Genomic DNA, 20,318 nt, shown 5'->3' on the forward strand with positions numbered 1-20,318 from the left:
ACTCAGCCCATGCGCTACAACTACTGAGCCCACATGCAGCAACTACTGAAGCCCGCGAGCCACAACTACTGAGCACACGTGCCACAACTACTGAAGCCCACTCGCCTAGAACCCGTGCTCCGCCAAAAGAGAAGCCACCGCAATGAGTAGCCCCTGCTCACCGCAACTAGAGAGAGCCTGCACGCATCAATGAAGACCCAATGTAGCCAAAAATAAAGTAAATTCATAAAAAAAAAGAAGGTAGACATAAAAGAATATGTACTGTGTGGTTTCATTTATATTAAGTTCACAAACAGGCAAAACTAATTTATGATGTTAGAAGTCAAGACGGTGATCACCTGGTGGGGAATAGGGGGAAGTTAGTGAGTGGAAGGGCCAAGAAGAGGGTGCTGCTGAGGAGTTGGCAATGGTTTATTTCCTGGTCTGAGGAGTTACAAGGATGGGTTTACTTTGTGACCATTCATCAAGCTGTATGCTTTTAATTTATGCATCAAACTGTATGTTTTTAACTTACGCAATTTTCATGATATATACTGCCGTAAGTTATAAAGTGTATTTCAAAATTTTAAAGAGACAGAGACTTATCAATCAAATGCAATGTTTAGACCTCCTAATATAAACAAAATAACTCTAAAAGGATACTTTTGAAACATTTAAGGAAATATTGGGTATTTTGGGGCTGGGTATTAAAATAGGATTTGTATTAAAAAATCAACATACATATCTGGGTAGCTCTTCTACTTAAGGAAGAATATTACTACATATTTATTTTCAAAATATGATAAACTTATACAACCAGAGCCATTTTATAGATTAAAAAAACTGAGGTATACACATAATTACCAGTCATTTACTGAGTACCTACTATGTGCCAGGGAGTGTACTGAGTACTTCAGTCCAAAGACCATGTACTTCCCTCTGCCATGTTGTCCCTCCTACCCTCCGCCTTGCCATGTAGTTTTGGAACCTAAGTACCAATACAATTATGTTTCTAAGGGAAAATGGGTTCAATGCCACATAGTCAGGAGGAAACTTGGGAACCTGAGGAAGACGTTTTGTTGTCCCATCTCCATCTCTAGCCAGTCATTCACAAAGGTGGTATTGGGGGAAGGAAAGCAGGGGGAACTCTAGTACTGCAATATTAAACTAAACTGAAGACAATCCAATACCTGAAAATTCTGAATGGACCTTTTAGTAACTTTTGGGGTCAGTGTTATAAATATCAAGTATAACAATAACTGGTATGTGGTTTACTCAGAATGTTCCTTAATAAAGCACTGAAAAACAAAGTCTGCTGCATTTGGTAGGACTGGGATGGGATGATGCTTTTTTCATCTTTCCCTGCCCTAACATGGGAATGAAAAACAGCTCTCTTCCTTCTGCAATGAGGACAGGGTTTCTGAGATGACCTCATGACTTGATGAGCAGAAGAAAGGAACCAGGCCCTTCAATGCTCCAAGTAACATGATCGGTGCTTAATACATATAATCTCATTCAATCCTCCCCAAAATTTATGAGCTGAGCAATATTCTCACCAGGTTCATATGGGAAAGGAGGGTTAGCTTAGAATAACATCCCCAGGGTCACCCGGTTGGGCAGAGGTGGTGTATGGTCCAGGCTGAGACTAGAGCACGAGTGCTCCCCAAGACAGAGTCGCCTCCAAGGCAGTTAACACAGCATGGGGACCTCAGCTGTGACAGTATTTCTGCCTGGGTACAGCATCTCTCTTGTTAAAACAAACAAACAAACAAAAAAACTAATAAGCTTCCTGTCCACGAACAGAATTACTCTGTTTCCCAAATGATGAGAGGTCAACGTTTTTTTGTGTGTATGGTTAGACAATGAATCAGTGAGAAGGGGTAAGGATAAAAACTGGGCCCAATAACTATTAGACAGCTACCATTTATGGGGTGCTTATGATGTGCCAGGATCTTACATATGGTATTTAATTTAGTCCTTACAACAGTCCTGTAAAGCAGGTGTCTTAATTATCCTCATTTTAGAAATGACAAGGCCAAGCATAGAGAAGTGAGATAGTTTGCCCAAGGGGACAAATGCCATAAGTCAGAGAGCTCAGATTCAGTCCCAGGACTATGTGCTCCCAGAGCCAGGGCTCTGATACATGAAGCTATACTGCCCAGATCACACGAATGGGCTCAGTGAAGGACCAGTATGGCAACATAAAAGCAAAGGCAAGAGAAAAGAATAGTTATCAATACTGCAGAAACAGGCACATAACAGGCACATTAAACACACACAATCAACCTGTTCTGCCCTCATGCAAAGACTACATGTGGTGTAGCGATGCACTCTCACTCTATAAGAAATTTATCACTGCTACTTGTGAGCACGTTTCTTTACAAAAAGTAGGGAATGAGAAATGCACAGGGTAGGCACCCTGAGAAAACAAGTCTCAACTCTGACCATAAGTGTACTAGGCAGCAGAACTGAGTGAAGCACAAATGAAATAAGCCAGAAAAACTACTGTGATTAAATTAGATATCAAGAAGGCTGTGCTTCCTAGCAAAGCTTAAGGCAAACAGTATGTGACAATGAAGAGAAAGTCCCAGAAACATACTGGAATAGAACATGTTAATCCATAATGCTCTGTAGACGGCAAATCCCACGAAGACAAAGAAGGATAAGTATTTAAAGTATTTAAAGAAGGTTAAAAGAAGAGTCACAAGATTCGAAAGTTGGAAAATAAGTCTTACGTGAAAGGTAATAATTACATGGAGGGGTTGGTATGACAACATTTTTTCTAAGGCACTCAGGCCAAACCCAGTGAGACAGTGTGAACAAATCTGGAAAATAACATACTGAGACTTCTCTGATGTAACAGGAAGAAGATTCTCACAGGATGTTGCCCATTGGAAGGAAGTCCCTAGGACAACTTGCAACCAATCCTATGAGTGTGAGTATTTTAAGAACATGAGAAAACATAATCCCTAAAATAGCAAAAGCTATCAAAATGAGTCTTTTAGCTTAAGACTAATCTATTCAGGTGGATGTGAAACTCTCTTCTACAGAACCAGAATCAATCATTAACCTCCTTCATAAATCTATCATAATTGTATATTTGAGAGTTTACTTGTTCATTGTCTAAAGCTTCAAGATGGCAGGGATGATACCTTTTTTTTCCTTTTTGTCCTCTGTGAAATCTGGGCCACCATCAGGATGGGATGATACCTTTTTATTGTGACAACAGTCTAAGAGTCTAAGACAGCCCCTGGAACATAATATTTGCTCAATAAATATTTCTCAGTGAATTTCAATGAACAGTCTAGTTCTAGACCCAGAGAATGTTATCTTATTCTTGCCTGGATTACATGGTATGTCATTAAATTTAAGAACAGACACCTGAAATATAAAGACAAGGCTTTCTCCTCATATCAGATGAACTAGTGTCCTCCATTTCCATCACGCTCTCCTAAATATTTCCTAGTGTAAATGATACATGTTAAATACTACCTAGCATGCTTCATCTACAATGTATGGCATTGAGCTATTGTTAATAATGGTTAATGGCCTTAATAATAGGGGAAAAATCTTTCTTAGCAATCCCAGTTTTAAAAATATTTGAAATAAAAATAGAGACAATGACACAACATCAAACAGCTTCCATGGAGCTACAAAACTTTTTGCAAAGAGATACACTGCCTGCAAAGTGATTATAAATAAGTCTGCTGGTTAGCGAATTAAGTGTGTATTAAATATTTAAAACCGTATACATATATATATATAGAGAGAGCCACACTATGGGATCAAACAATGGCATTTTAAGGCATAGTCTGTCAGGTTTTCATTTACATATTAATACAGTAACTTTCCCACAGTGACCTGTGTCATACCTATAAAACCTGGGGAGAGTGTTAAAACACGAATCAAGTTTTGTTAAGGGGTTAAAAGAGCTCATGCCACTGCCTAGCACTCACTATTGGTTATGGTGACTGGCTTAACTCTGAGTGGAAGCTTGATGTTCCCTCACAGCTGCAAGTAGAACAAATTGCTCTGTGACAGCTGGACAAACTATGCAAAAATATCTGCATCTTTACTATACTTAAACAACAAGCAGTTTATTCTCAAGGGGCAAAGTTTATTTAAGAAGTAATTATTTCTATTTATCAGCCTATCTTGATCAACTGAGAATGCCTATATTTTCTGAATACGTATTAGAATTGGCTTTTGTAAAAAATCAAGTGACAAAATTAAATTAAATGACCTTACTCTACACGATAGATTTATTTTCAAAAACAGCATCTTTCATAGGGAATTTTATTACTTTTAAGTTTTAAGAATCTTTTGCTGGAATATTGAGTACTTAACTGCCAAATTATTGAAATGTACTCTAAGCACTGAAAACTGCTATGAGTTTATACCCACATGAAACTGACGGATATAGACATCTTCTTATATTGCAACTAGACAAAATCTAGTCAAAAATAAGCCTAGGGCTTCCCTGGTGGCGCAGTGGTTGAGAGTCCGCCTGCCGATGCAGGGGACACGGGTTCGTGCCCCGGTCCGGGAAGATCCCACAGGCCGTGGAGCGGCGGGGCCCGTGAGCCATGGCTGCTGAGCCTGCGCATCTGGAGCCTGTGCTCCGCAACGAGAGGCCGCAACAGTGAGAGGCCCGCGTACCGCAAAAAAAAAACAAACAAAAAAAGCCTATCATCCTAAGACTCAAGCTTAAAATTCATATTCTTTAACAAAGTAAGCAATACTCATGAAACCAGGAAGTGAAAGTTTCTTCGTGCTTAACCTATGTTTAAACAACTGCTATGAATTTTTAATTACTTCTACTTTTTTCTTTACTATAGAGTATTGTAACACAAGTATTAAAACTCTAGGATCATCACACTTACCTATAAGGCTTATCAGAATTATGGATTCGTCTGTGGTTTCTGACACCAACGTACGTTGTACTTGTATAATCGCATACATCACATCTATACTGTTTCTGGACCGACGACTTATTCCCTGGACAAAGTATTTCACAGTTTTAGTGACGTGCTTTGATTAGATTAAAATGACAGCATTTACATTCCATTGTAAATGAGTATGTATACCACACAGTACTAACATTTCAATGAAGGCTTTCTCACTGTTTAATAAAGTTAACAAGTTTGAATGTAGCTTTACAGGTTCTCCTACATCTGCACTATCAGTGGATATAAAGTGAATATCATCTGATCTATAAACATAGATACATTGGGTTAGCTTCTACATAACCTTGTACAAAATTCTAAAATATAATGAACCTGATGCCAGCTGCCCTGCTGATTGTGTAACAGGTGAATTAACCAGAGATACACTGTTAATTTGAAAGGTGTTAGTCTAATCAATATTGGATATATTGTCTTAAGGAAACATTGATTTGCCAACAAGCTGTAATACTATAATACAACATTATAAAGTATGGCTACAAAGCATATCTAACAAACTCAATATAAAAAGCCCAAAGCTTTTTCACTCTGTAGGTTTCCTTTGTTTATAACTGTCAGCTATCAAAGCAACAACAGAAGGGAAAGCAATGGCAAAGTATTAAGTGCTATTTAATGTAGTATAATTATACCTAGTAAACTGACAGCTTACAAGGACTAACATGAATATGCAGCTCTCCGAAATCCAGGAAACATGGATCCATGGGAACAGGCCTTGTCACTAAACTCACTCTGCAACAACAGGGCTGGGGAATTCAAATCAGGGTAAGCTTGAGGCAATACAAGCAGAATGAGTTAGTTGGTCATAGGAAACTGTTCCTGAAGATACTCAGTGATTTATTTACGCTTCTGTCACCACAGAGTCCACAGCCTATTCATAGCCTGACTGCTTTATATTCAGAAACAAAGCAAGCATAGAAGCTGAAGAACAAGACACGACAGGAAGAAAGCTTAGGTAGAACACAGCACACACTGCATAAAAGTGGTGATACAAAAGAAAACCCACATGGAAATTTTAGCAAAACAAAGAAAATCCTTAGGTTAAATTTAAGCTTTCTAAAATTAAAATTTCTTTTGCTAGTAACTATTTTTGCCAGGCAGAACAAAATGTCCTGATTTCCTGGTATAAATCTGTAACATTAATACACACACTAATCATAATTATAATCTAAGTATTGCTCTTAATTGGTAGGTTAAAAACTTGGACTTGATAAGTGGCACTGCTCCAGATACAGTTAAAAAAAAAACAAACTCTGAAAAAATGAAGTGTGAAATATTGGATAATGGTTTTGTGTGAGAAATATTACAGATCAATGACAACTAATAAAAATGACAGATGGAAAAACTTAATATAGCACAGAATGAGAGCCTGTGCTACTTCAAGCAACTGTTTCCAATGGAAAGAATATTGGATTTAAATTTCAAAAACTTGGGCTTAGTCTCTGCTCTGCCACTTAGTACCAATGTGATCATGGGCAAATTATTTCACCTCTTAAGGACTCAGTTTATTCATCTACAAAATGGAAATACTGGAACCTCCCAGCATGGTTTGGTAAGCCCAGGAGCATGTTGTACTCCTCCTTCACCGCAGTCTGTACGTTACCTGCATGTCTGGGTCAAGTCTGACCCATCACTAGCTGGAGACTCCCTGAGGGTAGGGATCTGCCTGTTTTGCTTACACAGAATCCCCAGGACTTGGCAAATTACAGATTTACAATAAAGAACAATTTAATTAAATTTCATGAAGAAACATCATATGAAAGTGCTTTGCCCAGAGCTCTCAGAGCACCTGTGGTGTTTGCTGACATACCTGTCAGTACAGTTTTGGGTTCCTCACTGGGCTGGGTACCTCGAAGGCAGTGACACCTCCACCGCACTCCAAGCACCTAGCACAGTATCCAGCTCAAGATGGGCACTCCACGCCTTCTGGCAGAACAAATGTCTGAGGTACTATTACATTGGATCTCTAAGTCAAAAACGTGCCACAAGTTATCAGTGCTATTGTGATGGATGAAGACTGGAAGCCACAGAAGCATGCATCTCCCCTCTTGTTTAATTAGTTTATTAAAGGGTTAAAAAAGTTTTGATAAACATGAATTATTTTTATCTTCTTTGTGAGCTAGAAACTTGTTCTTTGGCCTGAAAACTAGATTTTGAGAAATCTAATACCGAATCAATAAAGTATCAGTATAGATGTAAGTACGCTGGAGGTTATCAGCCGTCTGAATTGTTACACTACCACGATAGAGAACAGCAAATAGAGCCAAGTGGAGGTGTGGGGGTGGGGAGGAGAGGCATGGCAAGCAACTTAAAATCCATACCTGTAGCCCTAAGAAACAGAGCATGTGCCACAAAGAAGAGAGGCTGCAAAATGGAATGTGGTGGATAGACGCTAATGCCATGAAGCTCAAATTGGTTATTTTAATTTTGAGCTGACATTTCAATATTTTTAATTCAAATTGTGCATTTTAATTTGTTAACCCATTTGGCCAGTTTAAAATTATTGTTTTTAGAGATGGTGCTAGAAAAGACATATTCTACCACTGGTAGTAACCACAGTTGGGGCCACTGAGTGAGTAGTACTTACTTTATTCCTTCATTAGGGATTTATGGCCCAAAGATATCAAATGTTTTAATGTCTCCTTTAAAGGGGATATGGAAACATAATGAATTAAAATAAAAGGAGGCATTTAGGGCTATTTTGTAAAAAGGAAACAAAACAGTTTTAGCTCAGCCATCTATGGCAGGAACAGATGCTATGTCATAAACTCCTTTTGTTTTGGATAGTTTTACAGGGATGACATCTGTTTGACAAGGGAATTTTGGTGCTGCAGCGGTATCAAAATCAGTTCTTTCAGAAACATTCTAGAACCAGTTTTGCTTTCTGGGGTCAGTTTAATGAAACATTATGGTAAAACACTTTACTCTGCAGTTGTTCCTAACTTTAATTCTTAGGAAATCTAAAAAGGAAAGTCACTCCAGTATATTTTACTTCCCATAAACACTATGTACTACACTTGAGACATTTAAAGTATATCAATTTAAGTGAGATGATGCAAGGAAGCACAGCTTATTACACTTTAAGTCTCCGGATGTGGCATTCGCCTTTTCATGGAACTCTAATTAAATCTTTTGATTCTAATATTCCTATTAGCAGAAACTCGGCTGACTGATACCTAACCCGTACATAAAAACAGCCTGTGTTGTTTTTTTAAATAATGCAGATGAAATCTGGCAGTTACACTTGGATAAGAATAAGATCACAGCAGGAAGCCTCAGTTAAAGATTGAGGTGGGGGCCTACCATCTGCAAAAGCTACGTTCTCAGTGGGTCAGCTGGTACTGAGAAAGGAAAGGAGGCTTTCTTTCTGTGCTGCAGCTTCCCTGGCTTGCTGGCATGTCATCTCAGGGTTTCTGCTGTACTTGGCTCTTATAGGACAGCATACATTGCAGAGTATATCTACCTATACAGTTGAGGCTGAGTACTTACTAATACAGTACTTCATTTAGTACTCAGAGATAAAATTCACTCACACAGTTTAAAAATAGAGGCATATAGATGGAGCTTTAGTTCTGAAAATAACCCACATGACAACGAAGGGCATTTTTTACTTCATGTGCTAATCAATATCGTCTATACAAAAAAATGCAGATACCTTCCTGAACACATTTTCCATCAGTTTTATCACTGGAAATTCTTGACTCATTAGAAGTTGCTATTGACAAGGTATCTGGAAGACTGTGTTGCTCTCTCTCATGGTTCCTCAGTTGACTCTAAAAAATTGAGAGAAATTAATATTTAATTTTTAATAAACATATTTACACAGTTACTAGGAGGCTGTAGAAGGAGTTAACTGCTTTCGTCGCCTAGTACCTAGAACACGCTACCAATATTTAAAAATCAAACGTGTTAAAAGATTACTTGAAACATTTGACAGCTTATGGAAAGAAATACACTAAGGAAAACACAATCTTATCAAAAAGGCAGTTCCTCTTTTCACATTCTCTGAAAGGAAGCCACCACTGTCTTAGGGAGTGCTTATGCATGGCATGTGTATGCTTCCTGAAACACTGGTGAGCCTAGAGGAAAGAGCAGAGTGTTCAGAATAACTCAGTACTTTCACAAAAATAAATCCAATCAGTTAACTTCTGCACTTCAGATGATTTCTGCCTTTAAATATCAACGAAATTTGTAAAAGAGACTTAGTTGGAACTGCAACTCCAAGGACATCTTCCCCCTTATGCCCACCCCCATGAATCAAGAGTGCAGCAGCGGGCTTCCCTGGTGGTGCAGTGGTTGAGAGTCCGCCTGCCCCAGTCCAGGAAGATCCCACATGCCGCAGGGCGGCTGGGCCCGTGAGCCATAGCCGCTGAGCCTGCGTGTCTGGAGCCTGTGCTCCGCAACGGGAGAGGCCACAACAGTGAGAGGCCCGCGTACTGCAAAAAAAAAAAAAAAAAAAAAAGAGTGCAGCAGCAAAAGCAGCTCCTGGAACTTGCCTTTGCAGCCCATTTGAATGGCTACTTGTCCAGTGGCCAGAGTCCATTTCAGAATTTCATGAGAGCAATCCAAGAGGCAGTGAATCTCAGACTCAAAGGCTTTTTAATTCCTGCTTACCTGTTTACTACCAGCTGGACCCCAACTCTGGCTAATTTGAGAAAAAAGTCGACATCCCAGTTAGCCCTTTACAATACACTTTTTTCCCCCGCAAACAGTCAACTGGCATATTGAAGAAAAGTTCTAAACCAATGATTCAATGAACACAAGTTGCCTTTACAAAAACAGTATTTTCATACTGGTTGCTGGTTTTAGGTAGCACTTAAAATGAAAATCATGGTACTTGAAGGTACTGTAAACTTCCCATAAAATATAACATACATGGCTCTATTTCCACTGTGCTGTCTTTCATTAAGTCCCATACAGTCCATTTTTGCTTGTGCAAGGATATAAATCACTGTTGGTTGGTTGTGTAGCAGCTGAAGTGAATGACTTGCATTTTGGGGCCACGTAAGATGAAAAATAGGTATTTTTTTTGCATCGATCACATAGGGTTAAATTTGTGTAAGTCAAATGAGTGTACAATGTTCCTCCACTGTACATCCCTTGTAATTCCCTTGCACTTTAAAATCAACACACTTTAAGAAAGATATACACTTGGAAACACTAAACCAATAAACACAGGGCCTGTTAAGGAGGCGGCAGGCAGGGGGAAAAAGTCCTACACCAGACGACCCAGACTTCAGTCCCAACTTTAATACTAATTAGTTGGGATCCCATGGGCAGATTACCAAACTTTTCTGGGGCTCAGTTTCCTTACCTATAAAATGAGGTGGGTGGACTGTATCTACAAAGCTCCCTCCATGCTCTAAAATTCTAAGGTTCTCCGAATGATTTCATGAACCAATGCTTACCTTATAATGGAAGGATTCTTCACACTGCTTGCACTGGTATATTCTTGTTTTACAGTGGTTGATCATGTGGCTCTCCAGGTCTTTGCTGTTGTCAGCTATGTGCTCACAGATAGGACACTGATAGGGCTGTCTCTGTCGATGGACTCGCAAGTGCTGCTTGATGTAGCCCTTGTTACCGCTGGCGTAGTGACACAGGCGGCAGCGGTAGGGCCGGTCAGCGTTTGGGATGTACTCCACGACGTTGCTTCCTGACAAACTTGTATCACTGCTGGGTTGGCACTGGGCATTATCCTGCAATTCTTTCAAAATGTCATCATCGGAAGCGTTTTGGTCTGTCCTTTCCCTTAATTTTTCAATCACGGTGAGTAAGGACATGCTGATGCCTGTCTTAACTTGCCCATCTGACAACTCCTGCCTACCCTCTGGGAGTGCTACTAAGGTAGAGTTGCTTTGGTTGAAACTAGTCAATCCCTCCGAAGAGCTTTTAAGTGGTGACATCATTTTAGAATACGTTGCCAATGTACCATCTACTTGCCTTTGTCCGGTGTCTGGATCTAAAAGCTTTATATTCCCGTAGTGCCCAAGGTTGGCTCGTGTTAGCTCTGCAGCTCTTATAGGCATGGTGACCAGGGCTTCTGCAGCTAATGAGTGTAGTCTGAGAGACTCAGAATTTGTCCTTCTTCGGCCTGGTGGGGCATTCTCATCAGTAGTCAGTCCTTTATTTATTAACTCACTGTCTTTCTTCTCTGTATTGCTCCAGCCTATGATCAGCCCCCCAATATCGACAGTGCATTTATCAGCATGATAGACTTCATCTCTTCCTTCACATCCAATCTTGGCTTCTGTCTGGCTCAAGGTTTTCCCCTCTTCAATTTCAGCATTCATGAGGAAATGTTTCTGCGAAAGAGTCTCTTCAGCACTTGGCAGACGCTCCACTATCACATTAACATGACCTTTTTTATTTGGGCTACTGCTAATGATTTTCTGTGCTGATGAAAGTAGGCTATCAGCAACCAGGTTCTCCTCTGCGTCCGAAATCACCTCCAGCATTTCTTCCTCATTAGGGTCAAGGGTAACTGACTGACTTAGAAGAACACCCCCTTCCACACTCTGTTCTAAAGGAGACGAAGATGATAATGACTCTGAGCTGCAAATCTGCACTTGTACTGTCGGCCCGTTGTGGATACTCAGTTCATTGTCTCCAATTGCAATGACTACTGCGTGGACCCCACCAGGTGCAGCGGCCACTGAAGAATCCAGCAAGCCTAGGGGCTCATTTTCATTTTCAAATATTGGATAGGAGCAATCAACCTCCCCAGCATGTTTCCAAGCATGTGTTTTCAACATTCTCTGCTGGCCACAAGTGTAACTACAAAACAAGCATCGATACATGCCATACTGTTCATAGGCATACCACTTCCTCCTACCCATTTCTGCCACAGATGCCGTTTGGATGGTATGAGTCTGTGGGCTGTCCACACTGACTGGGATGTCAGGAATGGTTTCATTATTTCTTCCTGAGGTTCTCTGACACAAAGAGTTGGTGGGGCTTACGCACTGCTGGGCTTTGGATTGAGTGTGACTGTTGGCATCGTTTTCGTGGTCATTTACCACATGAGCTTCAAGTTCCTCTTGGCTTTTAGATGTAATATGGCACTCTGCGCACATTAGTATCACTTCATTCTGCTGACCGTGCTGCTTGATATGATCTTTTAACACAGAAAAAGATGATGACAGAAACTTACAAAGGCTACACTGGTAAGACATAGCCTTCCCATCGTTCTGGGCAAGAGAGTCAGGGGTAAAATGTATTTGTGACATCTCAGCCCTTCTATTATCAGCAGCAGGTGACTGGGTTACTTTAGCTGGAATCTCACAAGATTCTTGACTTTCAAGAGAGTGTGTTGCAGCACTTGAACGTGACCGTTTTTTGCCAATTAAAAGACATTTTTGTGACTTTTCATGTTCCACTATCTTGCTTAACTTCTGAATAACATGGATTAATGGATCTGTTTTAGCTTTTCTTTTTTCATCAACTTCCAGTGATGAACTGATGACAGTTTTGGCAGTCAACATAGCTTCCTGTTTCCCGATACCTGGCACCAACATGGCGACACTGCTGCTTTCTTCCATATCTAAAAAGGAGAATATATGACAGAAAGAATCACCAGGTTACAGTATCATTACAGGCATATAATTCAGGAAATCTAAACTACTCTTAAATTTAAGCTAATCTAAGTATTTTCTAACCTGGGAGTTCCATATCAATACACCTGGCTATCCTCAACAGAGACTTAAATTGCTTACAATTTTTCTTTGGAATGCTGTCCCCTATCAAGACTGATGATTGAGGTGTTTCCATCCTTCATTTCTTTCTTTGGAAATGACTTTTAACAATCTACATCTCCTTTTTTCTCCACTTTCTTTCCCCTAGACATCTAGCTGGACCTAATCAGTACTCCTTCTCTTTTGCACAATGCCAGAAAAAAAAAAAAAAAAAGACTGCTATTCCATTATCAAAGGAATACAGCCATTCCCAGGGCATGTGGAATCACCTCAAGTTATTATGAAATACTATTCTGTAAAGCCAACACATGACTGATACAATTCTTGGGAGCCAACTTCTTGCACCAAATATAATTGTGGTTTTATTACTAAAAGCATGTTTGTTTGTTTTTTCTCCCTAGATCTTTGGAATTGTGAAAATATGGGCATGTAACCTATTGTAAAGGGAACAGTGTATTTTGAGAAGTATTATGCAAATGAAACTAAATAAAAGCAATGATCCAGTTCCTTCTTTTACTTCCTTTGATTTATTTTCCTGAAGATAAACCACAAACTATGCTGTGGTTTTTTCTAGAGGTCATATTAGTGGTCAACTATTACTCATACACACATACATTTTTTTTTTCTGAAAGGGAAAGGGGTATCGGAGAAGGAAAAAATTGATATCCTAGTCGTGTTATAGGTCTAAAAAAGCACAGAGGCCTTAAAAAAGTCATTTCCTACAGGTTATCTGTAGGTTGTAGTAATGTGTTATGGCCGAGGAAGTCATTAACATAAAATGCTTATCTTTCAGCCTAAATCTTGAACACTCTATTTCCTGGCACTACTTTCATTTCAAACATTTCCTTTGGCTTAAAGTGAGATTAATTTGTTGATCTGGATCACATTTTTAAGTTTAGACTTTTTTCCAGCAACAAGTTTTGTTTTTCCACATTTTAGGTGCATTCTGGAATCTTACTCACAACATTCAATAAATGCCAGCTAAATTTCTAGTGGCACTAGCTACAGACCAAAGATCGTACTGTTCTTAAACCTCAGTCACAGGCTCTGAATTCTCTTCAGGAGGCGAATCCTGGCTCCTCTTCCCTCAAACGGCTGAATCAACATATAGGGGCCCTTTAGCCACTGCCAAGATCATACCTAAACTCCTGCAAGACCTCACCAGTGCTCTGACCAGCTGCAGGCCCAGTTCTCCCACATCAACTGACAGCAGTTATGGATTTTCCTCTCTTATTTTCTTCTCTTTGTGGCACACTAACTTTTCTATACCCAGATCCATGTCATGCAAAAAGGTAAACATTTTACTCTCAGCTTCTTTAGTACTACTTCTTCCCTCTGTCCTGATACCCTGCTCTGTGCGATCAGCTTTTTTCTCTTCCACTAGTAGCTGCACTCCCAGCAGGGAATGCATTCCACAGCCATTACAACAATGACGGCTATGCCAGCTCCCCAAGGCCAGTGGCCCTTTAGCCACTGTCTCCCCTAAACAACCTGAGGGCATTACCTCAAAAGACTAGCTCCTTTATACCTTTCTCAAGTAGGAAGAACAGAAATGTTTTTAAATCTCTACACTCAACCTTAAGTTACTAAAGAAGGGACCAGTGGGGGAAACAATTTGTTTCTTTAGAAAAACCCTTTGTGACTTCATAAGTCACCTTACTGCCCGAGAATTCCACATTTTTAGGCCAAGGGAAGCTTTGGCTCTTCTTGTGATTACTGATTTCCCTCTAGGGTCATTCACTTAAGGCTTTATTTCTCTCAATTCAATTGTTAAATGCAAATTTCTTAAATATTTAATAGCTAATAGGAATCCCTGAACATTTAATTTCTTACATAAGATTTGGTGCACTACTATAGATGGAAGGTCTCCTTCCCATGAAATGTGACATCCACGTAGGCTGACTGATAATCTGGAGGTTAACCAGTGAATATTTGCTCAACAGACTTTGCACACCCACAGGGTTACAAAGGTGACTCATTATCCTTCTTCTATTTAATGACATAATAGGAGGGAGTCAGAGCAGTGCAAATTTGCTCCCCGTGGATATTTCAGTGTGTACCTTAAAAAGAAAGCAAAATGAAGAAGAGGAGTTCATCTTATCTCAAGAAAAAGACTAATACAAAAGAATCTGACAAAACATTCAGATTTTAAAGCTGTGTCTGCTCAGGCATTAAGAGCTAATGGAAATCTGCAGCAGATGCTCCAATTTTCCCTGAACATTTATGTAAGTATCTCATTTTAGAGGCTGCATACATTTGAGGATAAGTACGGAAATGGCACCTATAAAACAGATATGACAACATAAAATACATCAAGAAACACCTGAAAAAGCATTTGGGGTCCACATGGCAAAGTCGATGCACAAGTCTCATTAAAACAAAAGGCTTTGTTAAAAAAGGTTAGATAAACAGCTCATAATAAAGTATACACAGAGAGGAAGTTAAGTTGAATATTGGCCAACTCAAATTTTTCACCAAAATTTCACTTAGGCCACCAATGTGCGTGTACGTGTATGTGTGTGTGTGTTGAATACATATGGGATTACATGTTGTGAAGTAAAATTTGAATAATAAAAGAGATAAAAATAAGGAGTACAGATTCGATCCTAGTGGCTCAAGATTGCCGACAACCTGGATTATGATAATCTGCATACTATCCATGACCTCCAAGAAGAGATCAAGGTGAATGAAACCTAAAAAAAAAAAAAAAAAATTACCAAGGGGGAGTGGGGGCGAGTGAACAGGTTGAGGATATAAAATAAGAACAGCAAATTTTCTAGCTGGAATCATGAGCATCTAGGAGTTCATTATATTATTCTTTCTACTTGTGTAAATGTTTAAAATTTTTAAAAATAAAAAGTTAAAGGACTTCCCTTGTGGCACAGTGGTTAAGAATCTGCCTGCCAATGCAGGAGACATGGGTTTGATCCCTGGTCCGGGAAGATCCCACATGCTGCAGAGCAACTAAGCCCGTGTGCCACAGCTACTGAGCCCGTGCTCTAGAGCCCACGAGCCACAACTGCTGAGTCTGCATGCCACAACTACTGAAGCTCATGTGCCTAGAGCCCATGCTCCACAACAAGAGAAGCCACCGCGATGAGAAGTCTGTGCACCGCAATGAAGAGTAGCCCCCGCTCGCTGCAACTAGAGAATGCCCCCGTGCATCAACGAAGAACCAACGCAGCCAAAAATAAACAAATAAATTTATTTATTTATTTATTAATTATTATTATTTTTTTTTGTGGTATGCGATCCTTTCACTGTTGTGGCCTCTCCCATTGCGGAGCACAGGCTCCGGATGCGCAGGCTCAGCGGCCATGGCTCACAGGCCCAGCCGCTCTGCGGCATGTGGGACCTTCCCGGACTAGGGCACGAACCCGTGTCCCCTGCATCGGCAGGTGGACTCTCAACCACTGCACCACCAGGGAAGCCCAAATAAATTTATTAAAAAAAACATTTTGTACAAGGCACCAAGTCAAGTACCAAGAAGAATTGAAAAATTTTTAAATTTATAATACTCACAGAGTTTAAAACTAAGTTAAATGGATAAGACTAACATATTTAGAAGTTAAAAAGAATTAACACCTTTAAAATAACCCAGCTGTACACAAGGTGAAATAGTCAGAAGGCAACATCCAATGACCAAATCCTAACAGAGACTGAAGAGCTCATTTTGGTCTAGGGAGGGAAGAAAAGGCTTTTTGAAGAGGTAAGATGCACACTGTATTCCAAAAGAAGAGCATGCTGGACGTCACCCGTTTGCCCCTCTGGGCTGTCTCCTCTTTTCCACTCTGCTGTCTATCCCAGGAGGGATTATATCATTAGGCTCCCACGCCCTCTGGTTGAGTTATGCCAATGGGGAGCCATGACAGGAGATAAGAAGGCAGCAAAGGGAGATCAAGACATTCATTTCCCTGGTTTCCTCCCTCTAGGTCACCTTGAAGTGGCTGTGTTCCTCAACAAAAGGCCATTCTCTCCAGGCAGGCTATTCTACAGGACTCTCCCTTCTCCTGGTGCTGCTAGCTCCAGATGACAGAATTATCCCTGTGGTTTGCCTACACAAATCCTACACCTTTATAAGTATCTTTGTAAATACATCCTCTCTGAATTATCCTCATCTGAGAGTGCCACTTTGCTTTCTTGGAATTTGCTGACAAGAAAGCAGCTGTAACATCAGATTTTCAGAAGCGAGAATAAGCATGCTATCTAGGGATTAGTGAAAAGATCAGTATGGCTGAACAATAAGGTTTACTAGGATGAGGAAAGACTACAGGCATCAGCAAAACACGGGTTTTCTTTAGACATAACATTCAACCAAATATATCAAATTGTTATAAATAAATAAACAAAAACAACAACAACCAAAGTTGTATCCCAAGCCAGAAAAGTTCTACAGCCTTCTCCACTGAGTCTCAAGTCCTCCCTAAACAACGGACTCCCATAGGCAAAAGCTTATAATTAATGTCTTTCCCAAAAATAGAGCCAAATTATTTCAGTTGTCTTTATTTCCTTACAATTTGCTATTTGGTTTATTTGTACATCTGATTAGTTCCTTTCAGTTATAGCAGTATGGTTATCATATGTAAAATCAAGTTGAACAATTCATGGGGGCTTGGGTAGAACTAGAGAAAGGCCGTAATTTTCTGTGAACGTACAAAGACAGTTCAGTATGTTATATAAAGAACCTTTTCTCTCAGACTAAGAATTTGTTCTTTCCAATTAGAAAAAAATTGTGTTATAGAAGTAACGGCCAATTCCTCGTTCTTCCGTATTATCGTAATTGTAAAATATAAAATGTTCATTTTGCTCCAGCCAAAAGAAGGCAGGGGACATAGCTCATGGGTCCCTCTCCTAGAGGAACCTCAGCTGTGTGACCTTAGGCAAGTCACTGTTTCTGAGCATTTTACATTCTACAGATGTAAAACAAGAGTTGTGCTGGATGAACTTTCATGTTCCTGTCCTATAAACTGTCTATAAAAAGTTACCTTGAAACTGCTTACACGTTATTTATAGATTTACCTTACTAACGTCAGCTGTAATTTACTTGAATTAAAATCTCCTTAGCTTAATTATTAATTGCCCACCAAGAAAAAACCAAGTGCAAATATCAAAGTATATGAATTTCATAGTATAAAATTTCTTAGCTGGCATCTAGCCTGAGAGAATATTTGAATTTCGCAGCTGCAATTAAGACACAAGGTCTAACTAATGTTAACCAATATTCAGATTTAACATTTACTGAGCACCTATAACGTGCCCAGCAATGTGCAGGAGACTACCAAAATAAGTAAGAGGGAACCCTTGCCCTTGAGGTGCTCACAGACCAGAGAGTCGTGCCAGTGTAGATTCTGTGTATTACTCATGAAATTCCTGGTAATACTGGCGTCTTTATTTGCAGATAAGGAATCTGAGGTTCACAGATGCAAAGTAATAGCTAGTTTAAGAACTGGAATCCAAGCCTATCTGATTCTAAATCCATCCTTTCTTAATACACCAATTTTCCTCTTAATTCTCAGTGTGAACAAAAAAATGTATAAAGTATAAATAATGAAAAGAGCAACAGCCTCTTACAGCTAGGCAGTATCAAACATGTATGTTTGAGCTTCATTAAGTCTTTGGGACAGGCTAGGTGGGTGTTACACAACTCTACAAATAAGGAAACACTCAGTGCAGTTTAAGTGACTTACCCAAGGTTACATGGCTGTTAAGTGGCAGAGCCTGTGTCTTTCAAATCAATTCCCGAAATTAATACAGTCCCCTGGATCGATCTTCAAAATCCAGCTGTGGCCAAGAACGAAAGTACATAGTATCAAACATTTCTCTTTCTTGGTGAAACAAAGTAATGATTTTTTTTCTGGCAGTGAAAAATTGCCCAATATTGCATGTCAAAAAGAAATTCAGAGGAATGTCCACGCAACCCATTACGTGACGCAAATTTACATAATTTACCTAACAAGCAGATTTCAGGATTTTGCACCAGTTAGAAAAAATAGCTCTGGAAACTTCTCCAATAATTGTGCGTTTTATGTTTTAGCTCAGAATTTATCTAATTAACTCAAAATACTATTGGTTTTTCTGATAACACTTTCTAATAAATAAGAAACAATAAATTGTATATTGCCATTTTAATCTTAACCAGAACTACAATCTAAAGGGTGACTGCAAACTTCCAGCAATTCTACAACTGAACGGCATCATGAAAGATAAAACACAGTGGACTGACCTATGTATCTTCTAAGGCACTTTCCTGCCCTGGTCCTACATTTCTTTCCTACTGTTTCTTATACTACCTAGAATGAATCTAAAAGATCAAAGAATGGTATTCATTTCACCTAGAATGCAACTTTATCGATTATGGTTAAGTAAATCGTTTACTGCCAGGGCAGAAAGCACGTATTTGGCTTTCCCCTGAAATTAATTTTAAACGAGTTAGTGAAGTAAAGAAATGAAGGGCCAGGCTTTCTCTTTTAATCAGTAATGCAACCCATACACTGAATCAGAGCAGAGTACTGAAGAAAGTACAAACTCAAAGAACAAATTCAATTACTGATAAATCCAGTAATTGCCGGATAGGAGAGATGCAGACTGGCAGCAAATTACAGCCCACTGCAGTACTAAAAAGATCGCCTACGGGGTGGGATGGTGGCCTCTGCCTAATTAATCATCCAGGCCTTCCACACACAAACCATTCACTACGGATGCCCCCAGGTCTTACACGGTGGGAGCTTTTCCCAGTGATCTCCGTGATCTCTGGGGAGACCACTTCAGGGAGGAGGTTCGAAATAGGTGCAGAACACCAGAACGGCGTCTGTGTACTAGCTTTTCCTACACCAAGCAGTGGCTTGGGAGATGCGGGTTGAGAAAAGTAATCAACAGACGCGGTGAGGACACCGTCGTTCGCTCCATCCCAAAAGGCCTAAGCTGTTGCACACGTGCAAAGGGGAGGGAAGCGACACCCGGCGGGCCTGCCTGCGGGCCAGGCTGGTGAGAGTACGCGGGCAGCGGCAGGTTCCCCCCCAACCCCCAAGGTGCAGGGCAAGCCCGGGGTCTCCACAGGCCTTGCTGTGCGCGGCACAGAGGACTGAAAAGGGACAAGGAACCTGGGGCATGTGGCCAGCATCGGGCGGGTGTCTGCCGGCTAAGGAGGAAGCCGGCGCCGGTAGAGGCCTGAGGGGAGGACGCACATGGCCGGCGGCGGCGCTAACAGCGGGCGGAGGGGCGGCCCCGGGGCGCGGTACCTGCGGTCGGGCGGCGGCTGCTGCTTCCGCGAGCCTCCTTTGGCCGGCCAGGAGCCCGGCCGTGCCCTCACCCTCGTCCTCGCCCACCTCTCTCCCTGCTCTTTTCCCTCTTTCCCCCCGCTTTTCCCTCCTCATCCGGAGCTCCAAAATGGCGGCGCTTGGGACGGATCACGTGAGCCGCGGGCAGGTCAGGTGACCCGAGTGGCGGGCGGAGGGGGCGGGGCGATGCTCAGGCCCCGCCCATGGGCATCCCGGGACGCCGGCTGGGCGGGCGCAAAGAGGATACCCTGCCAGCTCACTGCAATCCCTGGCTCCTGGGTGAGCTTAAGGCGCGGGTTGTCGGGCTCCCACGGCCCAAGCGTGGCCTTCTGAGTGGTCGTTGGGTCTAGAAGTCAGTGAGTGCTCACTTTGGAGTCTCCCCACGTCGCCCAAACCTGCTGTGGGCT

General features: G+C 40.9%; 1 protein-coding gene across 4 annotated transcripts in view; it reads right to left on the minus strand.

Moving 5' to 3' along the window:
* ZNF507 (zinc finger protein 507) overlaps positions 1-19,987 on the minus strand; it is a 47,595-nt gene extending 27,608 nt beyond the window's left edge. Inside the window, exons 1-6 of one of the 4 annotated variants that reach the window (XR_009517520.1) lie at positions 19,873-19,987; positions 18,322-18,415; positions 10,349-12,483; positions 8,596-8,713; positions 4,863-4,977; positions 3,132-3,229 (exon numbers count right to left, since the gene is read on the minus strand). Coding sequence is in view for 3 of the 4 variants with exons in the window: in XM_059999584.1 (XP_059855567.1) it covers positions 3,103-3,229; positions 4,863-4,977; positions 8,596-8,713; positions 10,349-12,481 (2,493 nt within the window). In the remaining variant the exon portion in view is untranslated. Of the gene's footprint in view, positions 1-2,566; positions 3,230-4,862; positions 4,978-8,595; positions 8,714-10,348; positions 12,484-18,321; positions 18,416-19,872 lie in introns of those variants that run through there. The other 3 variants (XM_059999584.1, XM_059999582.1, XM_059999583.1) reach the window with 3 other exon arrangements.
* Between the last annotated feature and the right edge of the window lie 331 nt (positions 19,988-20,318).

Source organism: Delphinus delphis, chromosome 20 (genome assembly GCF_949987515.2).
Source record: "Delphinus delphis chromosome 20, mDelDel1.2, whole genome shotgun sequence".
NCBI classification, from domain to species: domain Eukaryota; kingdom Metazoa; phylum Chordata; class Mammalia; order Artiodactyla; family Delphinidae; genus Delphinus; species Delphinus delphis.